At 38.1% G+C, this 24,857-nt stretch overlaps 2 protein-coding genes across 7 annotated transcripts in view; one reads left to right on the top strand and one right to left on the bottom strand.

Moving 5' to 3' along the window:
• Nucleotides 1-14,902, bottom strand: part of FAM210A (family with sequence similarity 210 member A) — a 28,835-nt gene extending 13,933 nt beyond the window's left edge. Inside the window, exons 1-3 of one of the 6 annotated variants that reach the window (XM_045459343.1) lie at nucleotides 14,639-14,829; nucleotides 12,181-12,278; nucleotides 10,181-10,256 (exon numbers count right to left, since the gene is read on the bottom strand). The gene's annotated coding sequence lies outside the window, so the exon portion shown is untranslated. Of the gene's footprint in view, nucleotides 1-9,279; nucleotides 9,329-10,180; nucleotides 10,257-12,180; nucleotides 12,279-14,638 lie in introns of those variants that run through there. The other 5 variants (XM_045459348.1, XM_045459346.1, XM_045459349.1 and 2 more) reach the window with 5 other exon arrangements.
• A 67-nt stretch (nucleotides 14,903-14,969) lies between these two features.
• RNMT (RNA guanine-7 methyltransferase) overlaps nucleotides 14,970-24,857 on the top strand; it is a 35,707-nt gene continuing 25,819 nt past the window's right edge. The window contains exons 1-4 of the mRNA XM_045459342.1: nucleotides 14,970-15,052; nucleotides 17,635-18,089; nucleotides 19,725-19,860; nucleotides 22,833-22,958. Of these exons, the coding sequence (XP_045315298.1) occupies nucleotides 17,673-18,089; nucleotides 19,725-19,860; nucleotides 22,833-22,958 (679 nt within the window). The 5' untranslated portion in view covers nucleotides 14,970-15,052; nucleotides 17,635-17,672. The remainder of the gene's footprint in view (nucleotides 15,053-17,634; nucleotides 18,090-19,724; nucleotides 19,861-22,832; nucleotides 22,959-24,857) is intronic.

The following is a 24,857-nucleotide window of genomic DNA, read 5'->3' as shown; positions in this document are numbered from 1 at the left end:
TTTCCTCCCCATCCCAGCCCCTGCAACTATTAATCTATTTTCTGTCTCTCTATATTTGTGTATTCTGGAAATTTCATATAAATGGAATTATATTATGTGGTCTCTTGTGACTGGCTTCTTTCACTTAGCATCACATTTTTAAGAGTCACCCCTGTATTGTTCCCTTAGAAGCCAACCTTTGGGCTAGTGTTTTCTAAAACTGGCTACATATTAGAATCATGGCAGGGTGGGGATACTGAAGGAAAGGAGAGGTAATCTGAAAAACCAGATTCCTGGTCTCCATCTAGACCTAACAAATCAGAATCTCCTACTGCCAGGTCACACCTGACAGTATGAATTTGGGGATCATTTCTCTAGGCCCAGCAAATGGCTTCAGTGACAGAGGCAACATGGTGGCAAAGGTATCATCCATTATTGTTGCCGTCATCATCATCATCATCATCATCAAGATATTTTTGAGCCCCTAATAGGTGGTAGGAGTTTTATAAACACTTTACATGTATTAACTCAGATTATCTTCATAACAATCCTATGAAGGAGGGACTATTGTCATCTTTTCATATTTGAGGACACTAAAGCAGAGAGGAAATATCATTCAACTGGTGGGGGAGGAGCTGGGATTCAAACTTAGTCACTAAGCTATATGGCCACTTCCAGAAGAAAGAAACAGTGCCAATTTTCAGTAAACTAAGACATGTAAGACACATGATAAAAGTGCCCTAAGGAAATATAGGGCCCAAGAAATTAACCTTTTTTAAAAAGTGTATTTATTTTTGAGAGAGAGCAGGGGAGGGGCAGAGAGACAAGGGAAGAGGGAGAGAATCCCAAGTAGGGTCCGCACAGTCAGTGCAGAGCCCAAAGTGGGGCTCAAAACCACAAACTGCAAGACTAGGATCTGAACCTAAATCAAGAGTCAGACACCTAACTGACTGAGCCACCCAGGTGCCCCCCAAGAAGTTAACTTTTACCTTAAAATTAACTTTTAAATTAAAAACAAAAATTAAAATTAATTTAAATTAAATGGCAACATATGGGTAATAGCTACCATATTTGACAGTACAGCTCTAGACTTCCAAAGTGATCACAATACTGACGACATACACAGTAAGACTCATTAGATTTCAAGGAACAAACCTACTTCAGATGAATGCAAGTAAAAGTAGAGGGCAAGTACAGACTGAGTAGTATCATACATATCCTGGAATGAACAGGCTTCAGGAACAATAAAACCAAAGCAAGGTGCTTGTCTCACAGCAAGCACCTGTGTATAAATGGCCTCAGCCCACTGGCAGTTTCCATTTCTGGATTTTATTAGTCTGTTCATCTTTTCAATTAAAGATAAAAGTTTTCGGTTATCGGTCAATGATGGAAGTGCTACTCCTCATAAACACTACTCAGATCAAATCAGTTATATCTGAACAAGTGGATGAGTGGCCTGAAGAAGCTGTGAACTAACAGGACTCTATTTCAGATACAAATGCAGAACCTGGAGTGATGAACAACTTAAATTTGAATTTCTTCCAATGAAATACAGTAATTTCAGTAATACATTTTTTAAATCATGAGACTTAGCATATAACAAAAGCTGCCTGTTATTTCCTACCCCTAGATATGAAATTCTCATATCTATAGATGAGGAAGTGTTCTAAACTGCTTATGCTTCAGTTATAGAAATAAATGATGAGGGGCGCCTGGGTGGCTCGGTCAGTTAAGCGTCTGACTTTGGCTCAGGTCATGATCTCACGGTCTGTGGGTTCGAGCCCCGCGTTGGGCTCTGTGCTGACAGCTCAGAGCCTGGAGCCTGTTTCAGATTCTGTGTCTCCCTCTCTCTCTGCCCCTCCCCTGTTCATGCTCTGTCTCTCTCTGTCTCAAAAATAAATAAACGTTAAAAAAAAAAAAATTAAAAAAAAAAAAGAAAGAAATGATGAAATGCATTACAGGACCCAAGAAAAGTGACACGATTACACTGCTTGTTATGACTATCCTTTTCCACCTTAGAATTATGTCATAAAAGCTGTTAACACTACAAGTGAATGGCATATGATTACTGGTGCCTAATTCTCAGTATACAATCCTACCCTGTATGGTAGCGATACTGATTCTGTCATGACTTAATTTTCGAGAGCAGGCAGTAGAGTTTAACAACTGAGAGTATCCAAGAGGTCAGACTGCCCAAGTTCACATCCTGAAAACACTATAACTATAAACTATCTACTAATAAACAAGTTAATTAGCCCCCTTGTGCCCTGGTTTCCAATTTGTAACATGGGGTTAATAACAGCACCTTCTTCATAAGGTTATGAGATGAAAATAAATGTAAAAATGTTCAGAAAATGACTAGCATGTAGCAAGTGCTCATAAAATGTTACAAGTTATTATTATAAGTAAACAAGATAGTCTGTTGCCCTTATTCACAGTAAAAAAACAGCCTAAGGATCAGTGCCTGAGCTGAACAGGGATTATACAGGATAAACGAAAACAGTTGCCTAGGATGGCTCTGGCACAAAACTTGAAAAACTATATGAAACTGTACTAATCAAACCAATAATATCCAGTCTCTTAGGGATAGGCCCAACACCAGGCATGAAGCAGCAGTAATATACATGTCTGAAAGTCCAGTCTCTCATGTAGCAATTCTGAGGCAAAGAGAAGATGAAGACATAGTGGTAAAGAGTAAAGCTTCCAGTTTCAGGATGAATAAATCATGGGAATAAAAGACACAGCATAAGGAATACAGTCAATGATACACTAATAGTGTTGTACGGTGACAGATGGTAGCTACACTTACGGGAGCCCAGCATAATGTATAGAATTGTCAAATCACTACCTTGTACACCTGAAACTAATGTAACATTGTATGTCAACCACGCTCAAGAAAGAAAGAAAGAAAGAACAAAAGAAAGAAAAAGAGAGAGAAAGAAAGAAAGAAAGAAAGAAAGAAAGAAAGAAAGAAAGAAAAAAAGAAAAAGAAAAAGGAGTAAAAGTATAAGGAAGCAGTGGGAACCAAAAAAAGAGAAGCCAAGTTAAAGGAAGGACAGAGAAGAAAGAATGGATTGGAACAAATGCCATTGAGAAAGCACAAATGTTAGAATGCTGTTGAAATTCTAGAGAAGCTATATCCTCAAATTCCAGTTCCATGAGGCAAATGAATTAGTTCATGAGATTCCTTTACTCCCTCTGTATCCTAACCAAACCCACACTGCTTAAGATTATATGAACATGTTTCTGTTCCTCACAACCTGGAACACTAAAACATTCAAACAGCACTAGAAATACAACTGAGTGCAAAAGAAATTAAGTGATTTATATTCCATTTTTATATACCAAATAACACGCTAACTAAAAAGACAGTTGAAAAAAATTCCAATAGCAAGATTTAGTTTTCTATTGTGTGAATTCAAAAAACTCTTGTCAAACAAAATCTTACTTGGAAGTTCAATAAAAATAAATAAGTCAAAGCAAAGTTGCTCAGGTTAAAGCAGGAGTGGGAGGAATAGTCTTCTGGCTTGTTTCAAGTCCTCCAGCCCACAGGGCACTGTCACAGATGCCTTATGAAAACAAAATCACAAAGTAGACAAATCCTCTATAAAGAATGGTTCTACTTTGGGGCACGTGGGTGGCTCAGTCAGTTAGGCATCCAACTTCAGCTCAGGTCATGATCTCATGGTTCACTGGTTCGAGCCCCGTATCGGGCTCTGTGCTGACAGCTGAGCCTGGATCCTGCTTTGGATTCTGTTTCTCTCTCTGCCCCTCCCCTGCTCACACTCTGTCTCTCTCTCAAAAATAAATAAACGTTAAAAAAAATGGTTTACTTCTTCTAACTACCATTTTCCTGCAAGTCACAACACAGCACTAATTCCTTCTGAAGTCCCTGAACCCCACAAACTACACAGAAAATTGCACTGAAAATGTAGATATTGGAATCTTCTTTTTCTCTGTGGACTTTAAGTTCCTGGAGAGTGAGGAGTTTGTCTTGATTCCCAGTAGTGAGAGGGACTAGTGCAAAACCTGGCATCCAGTGGGTGTTCAACTAATTCAATTCCATGAATGTCAACAATCTGTCAGTTTTTAAAAGACTCAATTTATCTCGAATAAATGACTTCTAAAATCAATGTAGCATCTTCAATTTGGACAGTTTTGAGCAGTTAATAACTATAATATGTTAAGAGCTTGAATGGGAAAAGTAAACAACATACAATGTAAGCAAAGTGGAAATTCAAAGCATCAAAAGGAAATGTTACAAAACAAATACACTGTAACAGAAATGAAGAATGCCTTTAATGAATTCCTGGTGGATTTATAATCCACATACCCAAGGAAAGAATCAGTGAACCTGAAGGGATGTCAATAGAAACTTGCTAAACTGAAATGCAAAGAGGGAAAAAAAAAAAAAAATGCACCCTTTTCCCCATACCAAGACACATACAAAAATACCAGAACAAAACATCCAAGCATATGGGACAACTTCAGAAGTTGTAACATACACATGGTAGGAATGCCAGAAGAACAAAGAAAGAAGTAAAAGAAATATCTGAAGTAATAATACATGAGAATTGTCCAAAATTACTAACAAACACCAAACCACAGAAGCTCTGAGAATCAAGTAGGATAAATATCTAAAATCTCTATCTGGGCAGATCATATTCCAGTTGCAGAAAATCAAAGACAAAGAGAAAACCTTGAAAGAACTGGGGGTGGGGGGTGGACCTTACCTAGAGGGGAGCAGGAATAAAGTTAGAGCCAACCTCTCATCAGAAACCAGGCACAAAAGAGAGTAAAGTGAATATTTAAAGTGCATTCAGAAAAATTATCAAAGTAGAATTCTGTATGCAGCAAAATTATCCATCAAAATGGAAAAGAAATAAATTATTTTATCAAATAAAAAAAAACGGAGGGAATTCATCGCCAATACACTTGACCTTCAAGAAGGAAACAACATGGAAATTTGGATCTACATAAAAAAAAGATTGAGAAGGAATCAACAAAGGCAAAATCTTTTTTATTATTAATTGATGTAGAAGATAACTGTTTAAAGTCATACTAGTAATATGTTAGGTGATTAATAGCACATAAGTGAAATGAAAGATAGCGTTGTCACAAGGAATTGAGAATACCCTATGATAACACTCCACAGTAAGGCACATGTAACTACACATGAAGTATTATAGTATCATTTGAATATGGACTTAGATGAGATAAAAATGTATTATGAACTCTAGAGGAAGAAAAATACTATGTGATCTCACTTATGTGTAGAATCTTAAAAGAAAAAAGAAGAAGAAATCTGAACTCATATAGAGAACAAATTAGTGGTTGCCAGAGCCTGGGAAGGAAGACATATATGGCAATGGATGTTAAACAGACTTACTGTGGTGTTCATTTTGCAATATATACAAATACTGGGTCATTATGTTGCACAACTAAAATTAATATCTTATATGCCAATTGTATGCCAATTAAAAAATAGATGTTCAACATCATTTGTCACTAGGAAGTTGCAAATTAAAACAGTAATGAGATACCACTACACACCTATTAGAATAACTAGTATTCAAAATACTAACAAACACCAAATGTTTGTGAGAATGTGGAGGGAATGTGCTGGTGGGAATGCAAAATGGCATAGGCATTTTGGAAAACAGTTTGGCAGCTTCAAAGAAAGCTAAACATAGGCTTACCGTATGATCCAGCAATAGCACTCCTAGGTACTTACCCAAATAAGTTGAGAAGTTATGTCTACAGAAAAACCTCCCACACAAACATTAATAGCAGCTTTATCAATAATTGCCCCAAACTGGAAACAACCAAGAAGTCTTTGATTAGGTGAATGGATAAGCATGCTGAGTACCTCCAAACAACAGACTATTATTTACTGATAAAAAGAAATGAGCTATGAAGCTGTGAAGCCATTAAACAACACGGAGGAATCATGTTGCCTAGTGAAAGAAGTCAGTATGAAAGGCTATATACCATATGATTCCAACTCTAACACATTCTGGAAAAGACAAAACTACAGAGACAGTAAGAACAGCAGTGGTTTCAGGGGCACCTGGGTGGCTCAGTTGGTTAAGAGTCCGATTCCTGGTTTCGGCTCAGGTTGAAACCCGTGTTTCGTTGCTGACAGCACAGAGCTTGCTTGGGATTCTCTCTCTCCCTCTCTCTGCCCCTCCCCCAATCACTCTGTCTCTCTCTCAAAAATAAATAAATAAAACTTAAAAAAAAATTAAACAAAAAAAGAACAGCAGTGGTTTCAGAGGCTGCACAGTGAGAGAGGGAAAAGATAATTAGGTGGAGCACAGGGCCCTTTTAGGCAGCAAAATATTCTATATGACCCCATAGTGGTGGATAAATGTCATTATACATTTGTCAAAACTTACATAAATAATTGTACAAGACAAAGAGTGAACCCTAATGCAAACTGTGGACTTCAGTTAGTACTTCAATTCTAACAAATGTGCCACACTACTACAAGATATAGGGGAAACTGTGGGGGTAGGGTTAGATAATATGGGAATTCTCTGTTATTATCTGTGTTCCATGTTTCTATAAACCTAAACTTCTCTAAAAAATAAAACCCATTAATTTTTTTTTTTAAAGTATACTATGTGGCCTTGCCAGATACAACTCATATTTAGTACAGCTTTAACCTGAAGAATAGGTATGAGGAAGGGATCAATTGTAGAACTCATCAAGCTGAAACATAACAAAAGGGATAGGAAAAGAATTGCCTCTAGTTATACAAACCCTCTCAATTACTATCAAACCGGAGGACACTCAAATTTGCTTCTTTCAATAGATTAATATTCTAATTTGTTCATTTCAATTCTTGTCTTAATCACACCTTAACTGATGCTTAGAAAAAGTAAAAGCATGCAAGTTTATTTGTAGTATTTTCTGGGCTATTACTCTCCTCCTCCTTAATGCATTTGATGCCTTCAATTTAATTTATATTATAAAATCCACCTCCTTCAACCTATTCTGCTTTTGAGCTTTCTAATACAAGAACTGAGCGACATATACAAGCTGTGGTAATGATGGAGCCATTGTTAAATTCTTAACCTTCAAGAAAAGTTAAATCATGCCGCCTAGTGAATTCCTAAAGAATTTCATTAATAATTGATTTCCAGAGCAGTCTTAAATGTGAAATGTATCATTTGTATAGAAAATCAGTGATTTTTTCCAAAATTACCATGTAAATATATTCATTTACATAAAATGTTTATATCTTTATGTCTTTACAGAGGATCTAAATTTCACAAGGCAAACCATGGTGATCTGTAATCCTAACACTGGTCCAGAATCCACATGGTTCCACTTCTACTCCCTTCTTTTATGGGCTGGCAGGTGTTATCCCATTGCAATGGGAAAAAAGTAGGCTTTGCAATCAGAAAGATCTGAGTTCCAACTTTTCTGGCATTACTTTACTTAGTTTTTTTCCTTATCCCTAAAATGGGGTTAATTACATTTTTATCATATGGTATTTATGACAATGAAATGAGATACAGTATGTTAAGCATCTAGCATTTAGCATGTTGTAACAATAATTAGTTCTAGTTTTCCTTCTTTACCTTCTCATCTGTCAATCCAGCCAAATCAAGTTTGTATTCTTCCTTCATCTAAACTTTTACCATTACTCCATTTGGACGACCCATGCAAAATCCCAGCTTCTTTAGCAATGCATTCCACCTTGAAATTATCTGATATTGCCCCACAACTGAAATCCTGAAACTACACTATCCCACTCTCTGCAGCCTCTACTTTGAGCCTTCACTCCCTTACCTTCTGGATTCTAGTTCCAAGGCCTTACCCCACCCTACCTCCTTTTTTTCTTTCAAATGTAAACAGCTCCTCCAGGTTTCACTCAGAAGTCTTTATCCAGCTTCAATTCTATAGTGCATTACTTGAATTACTACTCTGTCAATCTGTAATACCAGCCCACAAAATCTAATCTGGAACTAGTCCAACTATCTGTTCTTCCTACAACTACATCTCAATAGCTGAGCACTAACATAAATCACGCAACTGAGTAGATTAGGACCAGCATACACTGAGGGTAAATTACCTGATCTCAGAGAAAGGCTCTGAATGTTGTGTGACAATCCACAATGGTTCCTGATCCAATCAGCTTCCCTTTCCCTTTCCTCTCAGTGACCATTCCACACCTTTCCCAATCTCTTCAAGCCTCTTATACTTTATTTTCAGCCTCATAACATAGAAAAGATACAATCATCTCTCCTATTAAATTAAAATTCTACAATTTCTCTTACAATAAGGGCATAAGTACTTTTGCCTCACATAATCTCCTTCCTTTCCCTCTCTGAATGCATCACCCACTCTGTCTTCTCACTCTGCTCCAGCCACGGTGGCCACCCTTACAGCTCTTCCAACACGTTAAAAAGAGTATTGTAGGAATTTTGCATTGGTATTGTAGAATACCAAGAGTATTCTGCTTGGAATAGTCTTTCTCCAGATGTCTGCATGGCTAATTCCTTCACTTCTACAAGTCATTCTTTCTTTTTTTAATGTTTACTTATTTTTGAGAGACAAAACCTGCTTGCACACAAGCAGGGAGGGGCAAAAGGAGAGGGCGAGAGAGAGAGAGAGAGAGAGAGAGAGAGAGAGAGAGAATGAATCCCAAGCAGGATCCACACTGTCAGTGCAGAGCCAGGTGCTTAAATTCACAAACTGTGAGATGATGACCTGAGTCAGATGCTTAACCAACTGGGCCACCCAGGCGCACCAGTACAAGACTCTTTTCAAATGGTATCCACTTAATGAAGTCTAACCATCCTATTTAAAATTGCAACACCACTTCCAATCTTCCCCTCCTTCACAACGTCCCAATCTTCCTTATCTTGCTCTATTTGTTTCTTTTCTCACAGCACTTACCTTCTAACATCCTATATAATTTACTTATTTATTGTGTTTACTACCTAATGGTCCCACAAGAAAGACAAAACTATCCCACCTTCCCTTTAAAAACAAGCCAAAGTTATTAGGAATGAATTTTCTCAACTTCAGCCTTCCCCCTTTTAAAGTTAACTACATCAACACCCAACTCAGAATCCATTAACTTCCTCAGAAAAGGAACTATCTCAGCTCTCCACCATGTTCCAAATCTAACCTCTTCCTGTCTTTTCCAGGACTCCACTCAACCACATTTTCTTTATATTTTTTTTACTGCTATTCTCCTTCCTATGTACTTCAACCGCCATCTCCTCTGGCTTCTTTCCTTCAACATATAGATATGCCATTAAGAAAATAGGTCTCTCAGGGCACCTGGGTGGCTCAGTCAGTTGAGCGTCCGACTTCAGCTCAGGTCATGATCTCACGGTGAGTTCGAGCCCCACATCAGGCTCTGTGCTGACAGCTCGGAGCCTGGAGCCTGCTTTGGATTCTGGTCTCCCTCTCTCTCTGCCCCTCCCCTGTTCGTGCGTGTGCTCTCTCTCTCAAAAATAAACATTAAAAAAAAATTTTTTAAAAGAAAGAAAATAGGTCTCTCTGTAATATCTGCCCAATTTCCAATTATCCTCACTGTATTTAAGGATCCCTAGTTCATTGGCAGCAGTTTCTGCTAGAATTCTTGACCCACAGAGAGGAGCAATCCCACAGTTCTTCATAGATGCTGGGGTTCTCCTCACCAATTTATTTCTCACTTTCATGGTGAAAGGTATCTCCTCTAGACCCTCCCAGAGCGGGTGAGTTGTTCTTACATGATTAAGACACCTTACCATTCCAATCTCCCTAGGTCTCTGGATCCATTTCTCTGTAATATAGCAAGGCAGGTCTGGTATTTTAACTTCATTGGGGGGGGGGGGGTCACCTTTTGTCCATGCTTCAGCCAACCAACCAAACCCCTAAGGCTACAACAGTGAATCCAGAATCTTTGCTTAGTGGTCCCTATTATCAATAAATTTGGCCTTGTCCAACTTTATGTTCCTTCCACCATTATCCCCCACCTTTAATATCCATTCCCACAAAAATCCCCCAGATTTCTACATGTATACGTCAAAATAAATCATGTGGTTTTTAGAGTGCAGCACACCTCGTTCTGGGACACACTTTGTAGCTTCCCCTTGAGGGCCTGCAGGGACTTGGGAGTCTACTTATAGGTCTAGAAACAAAGAAGGGTGGTAGGGGTAGTTCCTGAGGAGAATCAGTTGTCTTGCAAGGCAATTACTTCAGGGAAGGTACCATTATAGGGACTTCCCACAAAGCAAGGTTAAATTCTTCAAAGAGGAGTGGAAGGACTGCTTCTACGGCAAAGACAATGGATTAAAATTAGGTGTTCAGTACCCCATTCCAAATTTAAGGATTACATTCCTTCTCAATCAATGCCCTCATTTTAATAGCAGATACTCTGCTATACATTGTAATTCAGCCACTTTGCAAGATGAGACTTTGGGTTTGGTTTTCAGCAATCTCAGCTCTGCAATTACAGGAGATAAGTTTCTTTAAGGCAGATATAAAAAATTTCAGGTTATTTATGTAGAGTTTGAGCTGGGAATCTGAAGACCTGAGTTCATCCTTTTCTTTTCCCTTTCCCCAGCACAGTTAGTAGCCAGCAGTCAGCAACCAGTCTCATTGTACTTGTTAATTTGACAAAAATGTTTTAAGTCATCAAATATGTGATCATCCCATCCTTATCTTGTATAAATACTTGCAAAGGATGGTGATGTTCTGGGTTTTGCATATTTCTGTTGTCACATCACACTATGGGCTATCAGTGCCCTTTTCACTTATTAGTGCCTTTAAATCTAATTAGATTAGAAATGTCATTCCAGGAACATCATAACCAATTCAGAAAACTCATCTTCAAGAATCTGCTTCTCTAGAACCACTCTCAGCACCAAAATTTGAATCAGGCAAGTTTCTCCAGAGATACAGAACCAAGAGAAAAAATTTATACATACATCTCTAGCTATCTATCTTTAGATTTATCTGTATTTAGATAGACATTTCTATTAGAATTCTATTATTATTTATCTAAATACATAAATATTTATTTTAAGATTGGTTCACAAAATTGTGGGGGCTAGCAACTCTAAAATGTGTTGGGTAGATTGGCAGGTTGGAAATTGGCAGAAATCAATGCTGTAGTCTTGAGGAAGAATTTTTTCTCCTTGAGACACTTCAGTTTAAAATTCAGGTCTTCGGGGTGCCTCGGTGGCTCAGTCGGTTAAGTGTCCGACTTCAGCTCAGGTCATGATCTCATGGTTTGTGGGTTCAGGCACCGTGTCAGGCTCTGTGCTGATAGCTTAGAGCCTGCAGCCTGCTTCAGATTCTGTGTCTCCCTCTCTCTCTACCCCTCCCCCACTCATTTTCCCTCTCTCTCTCTCTCTCTCTTTCTTCTCTCAAAAATAAATAAACGTTAAAAAAAAAGTCAGGTCTTCAATTGATTGGATGAGGCCCATCCACATTATTGAGGGTAATCTCCTTTACTTAAAGTAAATTGATTGCAGATGTTAACCAGATCTTTAAAATACCATCATAATAACACACAGATTAGTGCTCGATTAAATAACTAGGTGGTATAGCCTAGTCAAGTTGACATATAAAATTAACATCACACATAATAAACTTACATTTTTCAACCAAATCTTACTTTCAACTATACCAAAAATCTTTTGAACAAGAGTATCTTATGTGCTCCAAAAATGCAGTAAAATTTCAGCAGGAACGCTTTGGCAAGTGTACTGGAGGAACAGTCCTTCCTCCAAGACTGGAGAAACAAAACTTCCATAAACCAATTCTCTCCCACCTCAAAGAATACCATCATCTTTAGGAAGCTATAAGATTGTATCAACATTTAAAATTTTTTTATGTTTCAAAAATGTGATCTTCAACTACACAACAGAAATCACACTTTAAAATTATACTTCTGGGGCGCCTGGGTGGCGCAGTCGGTTGGGCGTCCGACTTCAGCCAGGTCACGATCTCGCGGTCCGTGAGTTCGAGCCCCGCGTCAGGCTCTGGGCTGATGGCTCAGAGCCTGGAGCCTGTTTCCGATTCTGTGTCTCCCTCTCTCTCTGCCCCTCCCCCGTTCATGATCTGTCTCTCTCTGTCCCAAAAATAAATAAACGTTGAAAAAAAAAATTTAAAATTATACTTCTGAGAGCTGTCATTTTGGAAACTAATAACTTAAAAAGAGGGATGGTATCTACTGAATCTGTTGCTTACCTTTACTTTGACCAGAAAACTTGCAAGTTACTAGTCCATTTCCTTTCACTGACAAAAGTATAATCCAAACCAGGAGAAATCCAAAGCAGGCTGGATGACTAATGAGCCAAATAATCAAAACAGTGCATAAAGAAATCTTATAAATGAATTGAAATAAATCTTGTATGTCCTTTAAAAAAAAAAAAGGATTTTTACAAAACTTTTCTTGGTAATTCACTCATTCAATCATCACCCAAGTATGCCAGGCACTGTTCAAGGCACTTAGGTTAAATCACTGAACAAAATGATGATCCTTGCCTTGTTGGGAGCTCACATTTTAGCAAGTAATGTCTTTATCGAGTTATTTTCTCTCTGAATATAATAACCCAAGCATTGGGAAGAATCAAGAAATTTTCTGAAAATCCATTATGTGCCAGCCAAGTTCTAGTTCTGAGCCTGGCCTTCTAGCAGGCAGGGTTTCATTGTTAGCACAGCTTCTGGTCTCTGGAACCAGCTTGCCTGGGTCCAAATCCTAGTTTATTACTTCCTAGCTTCATGACCTTGGCCAAGTTACTTAACCCTCATCTATAAAAAAAATAAAAAAATAATATAAATCATAGCAACTACCCCACTGGATTATGTAAGAATTAAATGAGTTCAAATATGTAAAGCACTTACTCTGGCACACAGAAAATACCAAAATATTTGCTATTATTAATTCAAATTTCAGAAAATCAGACATTACTCAGGCAATAATGGGGGAAAATAACAACAATAGTAACTTTTAAGACATTTTTGTCTGGGCCATTCACTCCTTCCACAACTACATTCAAGCGTTCTTCCTCTATTCTCAATTTACTGACTTTCAGTTAAGTTTTATAAAATTTACAAAATGTGATCTCTATATATCTCATGCATGACATCAATTCATGGTGGAGTTTGCATGCACACATATTTAAGAGGTTTTTAATCTAATGAAAAAATTTCTTAAAAAGTCAAAATTAGATTCATTTTCCCTAAAATTACAACAGCAATTATCTCAAGAAATTTTAGCATCAGAACCAGTAAATATGGCCATATGATCGCCTAGTTTTAAATTTTTTTTTTTAATGTTTTATTTATTTTTGAGACAGAGAGAGACAGAGCATGAACGGGGGAGGGGCAGAGAGAGAGGGAGACACAGAATCGGAAACAGGCTCCAGGCTCTGAGCCATCAGCCCAGAGCCGGACGCGGGGCTCAAACTCACGGACCGCGAGATCGTGACCTGGCTGAAGTCAGACGCTTAACCGACTGCGCCACCCAGGCGCCCCGATCGCCTAGTTTTAATGCATGGATATGTACATAGTACATTCAATCCCTCGGACCTATACCTTTGCAGTTCTCAACATTCAGGAACTGAAGTTAATTCTCAGAACAGCTCACTCCATACAATTAAAAATACAAGCACAGTCATCTGAAATTGAAGGCTCATTCTCATTTGTTAAAAATAGGCCTCATTCTTGGTCCAAAGTTTATAGAGGGTCAACAACCTCAAAAAAGGTTAATGCCCACAATTTACAAGTGACTGGATTGGAAAGTACATGCTGCAAATGTTGCCACCCCCAATGCAAAGTCTCAGTGTAACTACCTACTGAAAAGGCAGGCCAGTAAAATACGTTTTCAAAGTTGCTTTTAAAGGGATCAATTTTAGTAAAGAATTCAAGATGAACTGTAAATCTAATCACGTTTTTATACCCCTAAGATGGGAGTGCTGAGGCACAACGTTAAAATGTGCACGCCATCAGTAACTTTAGTTCACAGATACAGTTTTGACCCTAAGTCCCTGGTTGAAAGACCTGAACTATGGAAATCCCAAGTTTCAGTACAGTGGGTGCCTTGGGCTCTCCAGTGGAAGCGTGAGGGGATGGCCAAAGTGAGTTTTCTCCCCCAACTATCCCATACCAAAGTCCAACCAACACAGAATAATACCACAATGTTTCTCAAGAATAGGGATGGGCTGCCCCCGCTCCAGAATCTGACAGATGAGAATGGCCTCCTCAGCGGGAGGTATGGCAGGTCTTCCCAAATACAGCGGTAGGGAATGACCTGCCAGTCCCTAAGACGTTGCTCATTTTTAAAGTAACTCCAAGAGCGGCGGCTCCCAGGCCCCTCCCTCAGCCGTCTTCTGACGAAGGGAAGAACAGAGGGCAAAGGGTTAACAAAAGCACAAAGCTGAAAAACTATCCCCAAACCGGATTTGCCGAGCCAGGGGCCTAACAGAGAAGGGCGGGGGTGATCTCTTTCGGCCGCCAGGGCTTGTGGGCAGGAGAATGTGCAGGACCCCGGCCCTGCAGACGGTTTCCCGGCACGGCCCGAGGAGCGGTGGGCGCCGGGCTGGTGTTGGAGTCACGTCCCAGGTCTTTTCCCTAACATGCACCGAGTTGAAGGTGCCCTCTCGACCCCTCCCGCAGTTCCTTTCAGGTCTTGGGCCCGGGCTACCTCTTAGGACGTTGAGGCCACCGCGTTTCCCGCCGCACAGGCCGAAAGACAGCTCCTCTGACGCCACGGCGGTGTCACTCAGGAAAGTGACCTGACCAAACGTGGGTCAAGATGCCGGAACCCACCCGGGTCAGGCAGACTCTCGCCGCTCCCGCCCCGCCGCGCCCCCTCGGGGCCCGCCAGCCGCGCCCACTAACAACGTGCTCGCCACTGCCCGAGCAGCTCCGCGCGTCCCACAGCTGACCCCCACGCGCTGCACGACGGGACTCGTAGTTCCGGCGCAAAGGTCGTACGACGCTCCACTCTCCGCGGAGAGCGACGTCACGTGATCCGTCCACTCCCCGGAAATGGCGTAACAACAACGCGTGGCGCCGACGGTCGCTTCCGCAAACAGAATCGTGGATGGATGTGTAGGTGAGTGTGGCGGCTGGGACGCTGGCTCTTCTTTGAGTTTAGGCCCTCTCTGCTGCCTTCGCTCTTGAAGGAGGACTCCAACTCTTGACACGCGCTCGCTTCGCGTTAGCCCTGTTCCTTCAGTACTAGTAGCGAGGGATTTATTGTGCACTTAGCCAGGAGCTAAGTGGGCAGTACTTGTAGGAGTTGGCGGGCTCTGTTGCTTCTCCAGACCGAGCGAGCCGGGATCTGGAGAAGCCAGAATTGGAGCCTCAGGCCGCACCTCAGTGGTGCCGAGAAGGCGGGTTGGGGAGGGATTGTCAGATCCTAAGAAGCGTCTGTAATGAGCGGCGGTTTGGAAATACGGACCCGAGGTTTAGTAAGAGCTAGGCCGCGCCAATGACGGAAGAGGGTGAACTTATCTGAAGATTTCCCTTCTCGCCTCTGTTGCGTCCTCCTAGGCCCCCGAGTTGACCCCCATCTAGCTGGCGGGTCGGGGCGGAACACTTACCTGCTTGAGGTTAAGCCTGGTGGCCCTCGCGCCCTACTCGGTCGTTCTTTGGGAAACTGAAATGACGAAGACATGGCCTGCCTCAGAGGTGTGACTGGAAAGCCAGGTCGAAATGCCTATTTGGATATTTAATAAACTTCCATCTCTATGTCAGTTTACTCAGTACCCTAAGCTCCTTCCTTGAGTATTCTGAGGGGCAGCTTTCTTTAGTTTGGAGTTTATTCATGATTGCACTTTGATGCTCAGTTTCTACTCTTACCTTACCCACCTCTGCGGTTCTTTGAAATTTTATCTTGTGTATTCTGACCTATTCGATTTTTTTTTTTTTACATCCCTTTCGTAGATATAGAGTTGCCTATAAAATACAATCCACTCTTACTCCTAATACTAATTTTAGGCGCTGATTGCAGCCAGCGATGTTAAATCACATTGGTTTATTGGAATTTAAACCAATTTTTGTTTCCTTTAAAGTGGCAGGGTGGAAAAGATAGGCGTTTGATAATTTTGTGGCCAGTATTGCTACATAATGATTTTAAGTGGTTATTCTGAAAATTACATTTCTGGGTGATTTTTTTTTTTTTTCTTTGATTCAGTTCTTCCTAGTTTGGCACGTCTTGGTATTTTGTTACCTACCCCTTGGTTATTGAAAGCTAATATCCCTTGAAACTTTTCCTGGTTTATAGTGACTTGTTTTTACCTATTCCCTTAAGCAACCTCATTTCTTACTCTATTTCTTTACTCAAAAGACCTTTTCCCCCTTCTTCATAATTTTCAGGTTCTGAATTTGCTGAATTTCATGGATTTTTTGACTGTTGCTCTCCCTTATCCATTTGGTTTGAATAATACAGCCTGACATTTTAAAAGTGGTATTTAGGCTGTAAGCTTCTTGAAGACTAACCAAATAGTGCCTTATTGAGATCCTTGTAGTAGGAGTATAGTGAAATTGTCAAATGACTCAATAAATTTCTGTCCCAGGGGCGCCTGGGTGGCTCAGTCGGTTAAGTGTCTGACTTTGGCTCAGGTCATGATCTCACTGCTCATGGGTTTCAGCCCCGAGTGTGGCTCTGTGCTAACAACTCAGAGCCTGGAGCCTGCTTTAGATTCTGTGTCTCTGTCTCTGCCCCTCCCCTGCTCACACTCTGTCTCTCTTTCTCTCTCTCTCAAAAATAAATAAACATTAAAAAAACCCTCAAAAAAAAATAAATTTCTGTCCTATAGTTCACTTATTTCTGTCCCCTTTCCATTTTACACATCGGTCTGTGAACATTTGAAACGGACTTAATAGTCATTAAGTTGCAGGCTGGGTCATGAAACTTCTTGTCCAAAGCTATTTATACTGTCTTTCCTTTCCAATTCTGACACCCATTGTGAAATAAGGATTTCAGAAGTTAACTGTAGGTTCCCAGACTTCTCCTGTTCTTGGTGCCCTTAATATCTCTGATTATTTTTCTTAGTTAACCATGAAGGATTACTAATGGGATGTATACACCTGTTAGGTACTCTCAAGCTTTGAAGTCAGATTTGACATTGCCAACTTCATTTCCTGATTCACATTGATTTCCTGTGGTACCACCACAACCTCAGCTTCACAAAGTTCTGATGTCATTGAAAGGAATGTAGTGCAGTCTATTCATTTGAAACGTCTATTTGAAGCTGTATTTGTGATATCTTCCAGATGTCAGATATCATGGTTTCCCTTAAAATTTTAAAATACCCTGCTGTACCTGTACAAGTTTGCTATAGTGTCCAGCTCACAATTTGGGAACCAAGGCTATAAAGTAAAGATCAGAGTAGAAATGAAATTAGTGCTTGTATAATACCCCCACTTCATTTGTCAGTTTCAATGGCAGTAATGACTTTTATGGATAAGATTGTATAAAGTGTTTGGGGATTATAGTTAGTACTTGCATATTAGCATATTCAGAGATTCATTTGTAATATAGACTAGTTAATATTTTCAATATTCTCTCTATAATGAGATTTTTTTAACTCGTAGTTGATAACTGAGATTAAATGGCTAGCTTCTGGTTAAAATTGTTTTAAAGTTTCAGCCTTGATGTTTACGAGTAATATCAAACTTTTGCCATTCCAGTGTTAGTTCATGAAGTTTTACCATCTAAGTAATCAAAAATGGAAAATTCTGTAAAAGCAGAGTGTGAAAAGATCTCCCTTGAAGAGGCAAAAGCATCAACAGATTCGGAAACAGAGTCTTCATTCAGTATTAATGAAAACACAACCTCTCCTGGGACTGGGCCCTCTGAAAAGGCTCCGATCTGTGGACACGTAGACACACCAAAAAAGAGAAAAATGGAATTTGAAGATGATATTGTAAAGGAAAGTTCTAGTTGTGGGGAAGACACTCCAACCAAGAAAAGAAAACTTGATGCTGAAATTGTTCCAGAGGAAAAAAGTTCTGGTGATGATGAAGGCATTTCAAGGAAAAGAAGAATGGAAACTGATGATTTTCCAAAAGATGAACCTTCTACTGGAGATGGCACACAGAAAAAGAGAAAAATAGAACTTGAGGATATTCCTGAAAAGCAAAAAGTATGTTGAATGTGTTTTCTTTTACTCATAATGGAATATGTCACATTGGAAAGTGGAACAGCTGTGAGATAATACTGTTTTTTACATAATCTTAAACCTTAAGAATATAAGTTTGTAATTATTTTTTATCTATTTGTAATAGATAATGTCTTAAAAGATAGAGTAGGTTTTTAACTCTGTAATTTAGTTGATTTTATTTAGATGAAACTTCTAATTGAGGTAATTTTTGTTATTTAAGAACTCTTATTTGACTAGAAACTTGAAAACCAGTTTTTATAGTTTGCTTCTTCTCAGTGTTTTAAAAAACCAGTTGATACATTTTTTTTCCTTTTTTGTTAGGTATTCATCACTTTCTTGTGTTCTAAACAGTAGAGGTTATGACTTAAGATGATAAATTTCAGTATTACACCCAGCTTTACATTCCTTTCTTTAAAAACATTTCTTTTTAATGTGTTTATTTATTTTTGAGATAGAGAGAGACAAAGCATGAGCAGGGGAGGGGGCAGAGAGAGAGGGAGACACAGAATCTGAAGCAGGCTCCAGGCTCTGAGCTGTCAGCACAGAGCCCAACGCGGGGCTTGAACCCACGGATTGTGAGATCATGACCTGAGCTGAAGTCGGACGCTCAACCGACTGAGCCACCCAGGCACCCCTACATTCCTTTCTTAATGCGATTCTTTAAATGATATTGTTTCTAACTTCTCATTGGTGTAGTACATGCAATTTTAAGGCTGATATTTAGCATGGATATTCTAGAACAAGGAACAGCAAGTTATTTTCATCTGGGAATACCATATTATGAAGGAATCTGAGGCAGAATCTGGATTTGAATAGAAAGAGTACTTCAGTGAATGAGTAAAAATTCTGCCATCAGTCTTGAAAAGTAAGGTGTCAGATAGGCCAGGCATTTGTCGTTGGTGGAGTGTGAATTCTTATTAACAGAGGGGAGCTTGTATTATAACCACAGTTTTCAAACTTTATTAGCAGCAGAACCTTTTTTTCAAGTGGAAATCTTAAACCTGATATGTAAGATAGGTAAAAGATGAAGCACTTTGTTTGAACGGGGAAATGTGGGAATTTGAAGCCCTTTACCTACCATAGCATTTTTGCAAAATGCTTAGTATCAGGTAAGGAGCACAAACTGAAACTTTGGAGTTAGATGAAGAGAAAAAAAAAAAAAAACCACAAAAACAAAACCATTGACATGAATACAGCTTATTGAGTTCTAATTCCTTTGTATTATTTAATGCTTATGTGAGTTTTAGGATAATATAACTTATTCCTATTTTATTCTCTTATAGGAACCCCATCCACTGATGGACATTTATTGAATTGAATAAATCAGAACTCTGGAAGAGTACTGGTTTTATTAAGACATTGACATTGACACCAAAATTATACAGATGAAAGATCAAGATGAAAATTTTAAACCAAGAGATGTTTTTAAATACAGGAAACAGGGGAGAACAAATCTTACATATGATTATAATTAGTAGGATTATGTGGTCAATGTCATTGCTTTTTGAAGTTTACCAATTTTATTAGTATTTTATCCTTATATAGGTCAGATGCTCTTTTAAGGCTTATTTTTGCCATGTTCTGATCCTTAATTTTATTCCATTCTCTTATTTTCAGAACTTAGAAGAGGGACACAGTTCAGCAGTGGCTGCCCACTACAATGAACTTCAGGAAGTTGGTTTGGAGAAGCGTAGCCAAAGTCGTATTTTTTACCTCAGAAACTTTAATAATTGGATGAAAAGCGTCCTCATTGGTATATATGATTGATTTTTTATTTATAGTTTGGAATTTTTTATTTTAGCTTATGTCTCGGTTTTTGTTTTTTTTTTTCCTTTCCAAATGGTTATACATTAAACTACTTGGTCTTTCATTCCTATTCATTTAATTATCCAACCTTGGTAAAATTAGAGCAAAAATGAAAACTAGGCCTTTAAGATACATTTTTTTCATACTTACTTTTGGAGTAAATAAGATATTGCTGAGTGTTTAATTGATACTAAGTTCATAAGTTAACCAGGCTTTCAAAAGGCAGTATGCTCCTTTTATACTAAGAATTAAGGTTACCTAGTGCTATTAAGTAATTATTCTATGTTACTCTAATAGTTTTGGGGCAGTGACTCATTGTTGGATTAAGCATTCTATTAAGTCAAGAAAATGGGCATTGTCATGATTTTTCATCTCTAGGCCTTTAATGAGTTGGTAAAGATGGTGGTATCACCACATATGTGGTAATTTTTTATTGAACTTATACAGTGTCTGGGGAAAAGTAAAGTTTACTTTGAGGCTTGATAAAGACATCCAACTTTTTGGAGCCAGCCAGCATTTTGTTTATGGAAACTCATCTTTAAAATTAAAATGTGGGGTGCCTGGGTGGCTCAGTCGGTTAAGTGTCCGACTCTTGATTTTGGCTGCAGTCGTAATCTCGAAGTTCATGGGATCCAGCTCTACACCTGCTTGGGATTCTCTCTCTCTGTCTTTCTGCCCCTCCCCTGCTCACGTGCATGCTCTCTCAAAATAAAAAAAAACATTAAAAAAAATTAAAATGCAAATCATTGGAGAAATATGATTCAGAACATATTTATTGCTCTATATATTTAACATATTAAGTAGATTCTTAGGTGAGTTTAGAGAATTTTTAAAAGCCAGTGTGTTTTGAAGTTTTTCACAGTAAGATTTTGGTGTTTTTTTTTATTTATTTAAAAGCCAGCCTCAGGAAAAGTGAGAATGCTTTTGTGATGACACTGGAAAGAATGAAGTAATTATGGAGACTTTTTAGTAGTTTTGATGATAATTTACTAATTTTTATTTTACTTATTTTAAAGATTTTATTGTTTTAGTAATCTCTAAATCCAATGTGGGGCTTGAACTCACAACCCTTAGGTCAAAAGTCACATGCTTTACTGACCGAGTCAGCAACGCATCCTAGTAATTTACTAATTTTTAAAGATACCTTATTCATTCTGAATAGTTATTAGGAGTGGGAACTAGGCTCATTATTTTGAACACATATTAATATTTTCTATCTCACTTTTGTTTTTCATACTCATTTTATTACAGAAATATGACTTATTTGTCTCTGCTAGTTTTCAGCTAGGGTAATTAAATGTTGCCTCCCAATTCCTCCCCACCCCACCCCCCTTTTTAAGGTTAGTATTATGGCATTTTTAGTCTATACTTTTAAGGTAATCTTTGAACCCTAATTCTCATTTCTTTTCAGTTTTTCTTTTCCATTCCTCATCATCATCAGTAACATAGATAGCTTCTTGGGTATTTTTTCTGATGTGTCATTTGTTCTTGTATTTATTCATTGAATAAATATTTTTAAGTTCATCTGTATTTTTTACATCGTTGTATTATTTTTATAATCAGGGAAACAGGTCATTTTCAAAAAGTCATAAGTCAGATTTAACAAATTTTTTCTCCCTGCATATTCATGCTATTCTTTCTTCCTTCAGCAACTCTCACATTGGGTGCTTTGCTATCTGCACCTGTCTTTCTGATTCTTTTGCAACAGTGTGGTCTGTGCCAAGTTCTGTCTCTGGCTTTTTCCTTTCTCTTTTCAAACACCCATTCTTTGTCATTTATTTATTATGCTATTTAAGTTTTCTAGGAGAAAATTAAATATAGAACACTGTGCTTCTGTCAAAGTTACTTTAACATCCTATGGACAGTGAAAGGCAGAAATATTTACACAGAGTATTTTAGCAGTCACAGTAGTACACACATGAAATAGGAACTGTTAAATTCAGAATAATAAGGACAAGAAGAGTAGATCTAGGATTCAGCATTGTATCAGGTTTTTGAATTGCTGAATACTTCAGTTTTTTAAGAATATTAATAGGCCTTTAACTGATATTTGAACCATTTGGCTATTGATACATTGGACCATACTGATACTATTTGTTGGTTATTAATGTGATTTGGTAGATTGGGATGAAAGATTTTTTAGAGTGGTTTAAGAATTCTGATGATACTGGGGCACTGGGGTGGCTCAATTGGTTAAGTGTCCGACTTCAGCTCAGGTCATCACCTCACAGTTCGTGAGTTCGAGCCCTGTGTTGGGCTCTGTGCTGACAGCTTGAAGCCTGGAACCTGCTTCAGATTCTGTGTCTCCCTCTGTCTCTCCTCCGCTTGCACCCTGTCTCTCTCTCTTTCTCTCTCAAAAGTAAATTAAAACGTTTAAAAAAAATTTTAAAAAAAGAACTCATAGTAAAATTAAGAGGTATGTATAATTTTTGGACTTATATTTGTTATATTTGTTTTGGTGGTAAGCCTGACACCTTTTTTGAAAATCAAGCACTCTATGACCCCATAATTACTTTGATTTACGTAGGTGTATTATAAGCTAAACATTTAGCTTTCGGAAAGAGAAAACTATAAAAATTACGAGTAGGTTTTTTCCTTATCATGAGCAAGTGTTGGATTTTCTTGTATTAATTAGAATTTAAAATGTCTGCTATTCAGTGTTGAATCAAATTCTAACAGTAACCTTCTTAATTTTCTAAAATACCAGACACATACTCTTTTATCTTTAATGCTAGAGGATGAACTTAACTAACTCTTAGTCATATTTTGAAATGTTTACCAAAAGTTATGAATTATATAAATGAATGTTTAATAGTTTATAGTAAATGTCAGGCAGAAGTTAGTAGGTTTTTAGGGGTTGCAGTTGATGCTGTAGTAAAAATGGAGGAAAGATCATTTTTTATGACTTATTTCTTTTAGGGGAATTTTTAGAAAAGGTACGACAGAAAAAAAAACGTGATATCACTGTTTTGGACCTGGGATGTGGCAAAGGTGGAGATTTGCTCAAGTGGAAAAAGGGAAGAATTAATAAGCTAGTTTGTACAGGTAAGGTAAATAATGGTGTGGGGAAGAATAATTCGTGATCAGTCAGGTAAATGGAAAATAAGCAGGATCTCATTATCACATAATACATCTTATGTGATATGATATCTTATAAGAAGATATCTGAGGCTGTGTGTGAGATGGGTGTTTTTTAAAAATGAATTATGAGACTTTATTGATGGTATTATGCAGTATAGTTAATGAGCCTGGTATAACTTGTCCTCCCTAAAAGGAAGGAAGTAATCAAAGAGTCATGTCTAAAACACAAACATGAAAAGACTTCCACTGGCCAAAGATAGGACAATTTCATCATCAAAAAGAATAGTGATTACAGTAGATTGAAACATCAAATAAAGAGGAAACCCCCCCCCCCAAACCCTCAGTATTCACCCTTCGAGGTTGCTATAGGAAACTTACTCATCATTCTGAAATTCATAAATTAAGGGGTGGGGGCTGAGTATGTATCTTCCTTACCTTATGTGAACTGTATTTCAAAGTAACCAAATGGTTGACAAAGAAAATTCCTCTTAACTAAAAACTCCTAATGAATAAATGCAGGAGGAATGATGAAAATCACTATTTTCCACCCTCAATGAAATAATAGATCTAAGCAACAATCATAGAAGTTGCTAAATCTATTAGGTGAAAAGTTGATAGGAATTTAATAACTGAATGAATCAAGCTCCTGAACCCACTGGTCAGTCTTAACACTGAAGTAGGACAAGCAGATGTTATGTTCTTCCAGTGCAATGAAATGTACAGCACCATCTATATAAAGTTACCTATTTTGACACTTCCCAAATTTTTGGTTTTATGAGTGCCATACACCTTTATTTTTAAGATTGAGGATGAGAAGACTTTTGTGTATGTGCCGATATCTATTGATTATAGAAATTAAAACAGAATTTAAAGAATATTTTTCATCAATAAAAAATAAAGTTTAGTGACAAGACTAAAAATATTTTAGTCTTTAAAAATATTTTTCCAAATCCCTTTAGAGTATAGAAAAATAGGAGACAACTAGATTTTCATACCTGTTTCTGCATTGTGTTTTGATGTGTTATTTTATTTGATGAATAGTTGTAGTGAAGGAGTATTTTAACACTTTTCAGATAATTGAGCATATTCATCTTTGATATTATATCAAAACTCAACAGATAGGGGCACCTGGGTGGCTCAGCCGGTTAAGCATCTGACTTCAGCTCAGGTCACGATCTCGCAGTCCGTGAGTTCGAGCCCTGCGTCGGGCTCTGTGCTGCCAGCTCAGAGCCTGGAGCCTGTTTCAGATTCTGTGTCTCCCTCTCTCTGACCCTCCCCTGTTGATGCTCCGTCTCTCTCTGTCTCAAAAATAAATAAAAACGTTAAAAAAAAAAAATTAAAAAAAAAAACTCAAGAGATAGTAGTTCCTTACAGATAGTTATAATGTGGCATCTGAATCTGTATCAATGAACTTTTTATATTGTTACATTTAAATCCATTGGTCTGTCTTGCGCTTTGAATGGATCTTTTCCCTGTAAGATTTTGTAATATTTGGAAAATAATGTTCACTAAAGTTATGCAGATCTTCTAAATGTTGACATCAAGAAATCACATTTTTTTTAATGTTACCATCAATCAGAAAAGTTTAAGTATTGGGAAGATACCCAGCCTGTGGTGGTAGATAGAAGTGTTTCAGATTGTAATTTTCACTTGAAATCTCAAGTTTTATCATGGGTAACAAATACTGTCCTTTGTTTTCCTTGCAGTGGAGGTTCACTTTGTTCATTTTCAAAAAATGTCTGCCAGATCACCAAGTCTAAATAACCGGTTTATCTGTCACTGGTTCTTTCAAGTGAAAACAATTTTCTATGAAAAAAGTGTCCAGTACAGCTCACAACACAGTCACACTGGTCCTGTTCAAAC

This window comes from Leopardus geoffroyi, chromosome D3 (genome assembly GCF_018350155.1).
Source record: "Leopardus geoffroyi isolate Oge1 chromosome D3, O.geoffroyi_Oge1_pat1.0, whole genome shotgun sequence".
Taxonomy (NCBI): Eukaryota; Metazoa; Chordata; class Mammalia; order Carnivora; family Felidae; genus Leopardus; species Leopardus geoffroyi.
The sequence above is the reverse complement of the archived record's forward strand: the minus strand, read 5'-3'. Positions and strand labels throughout refer to the sequence as shown.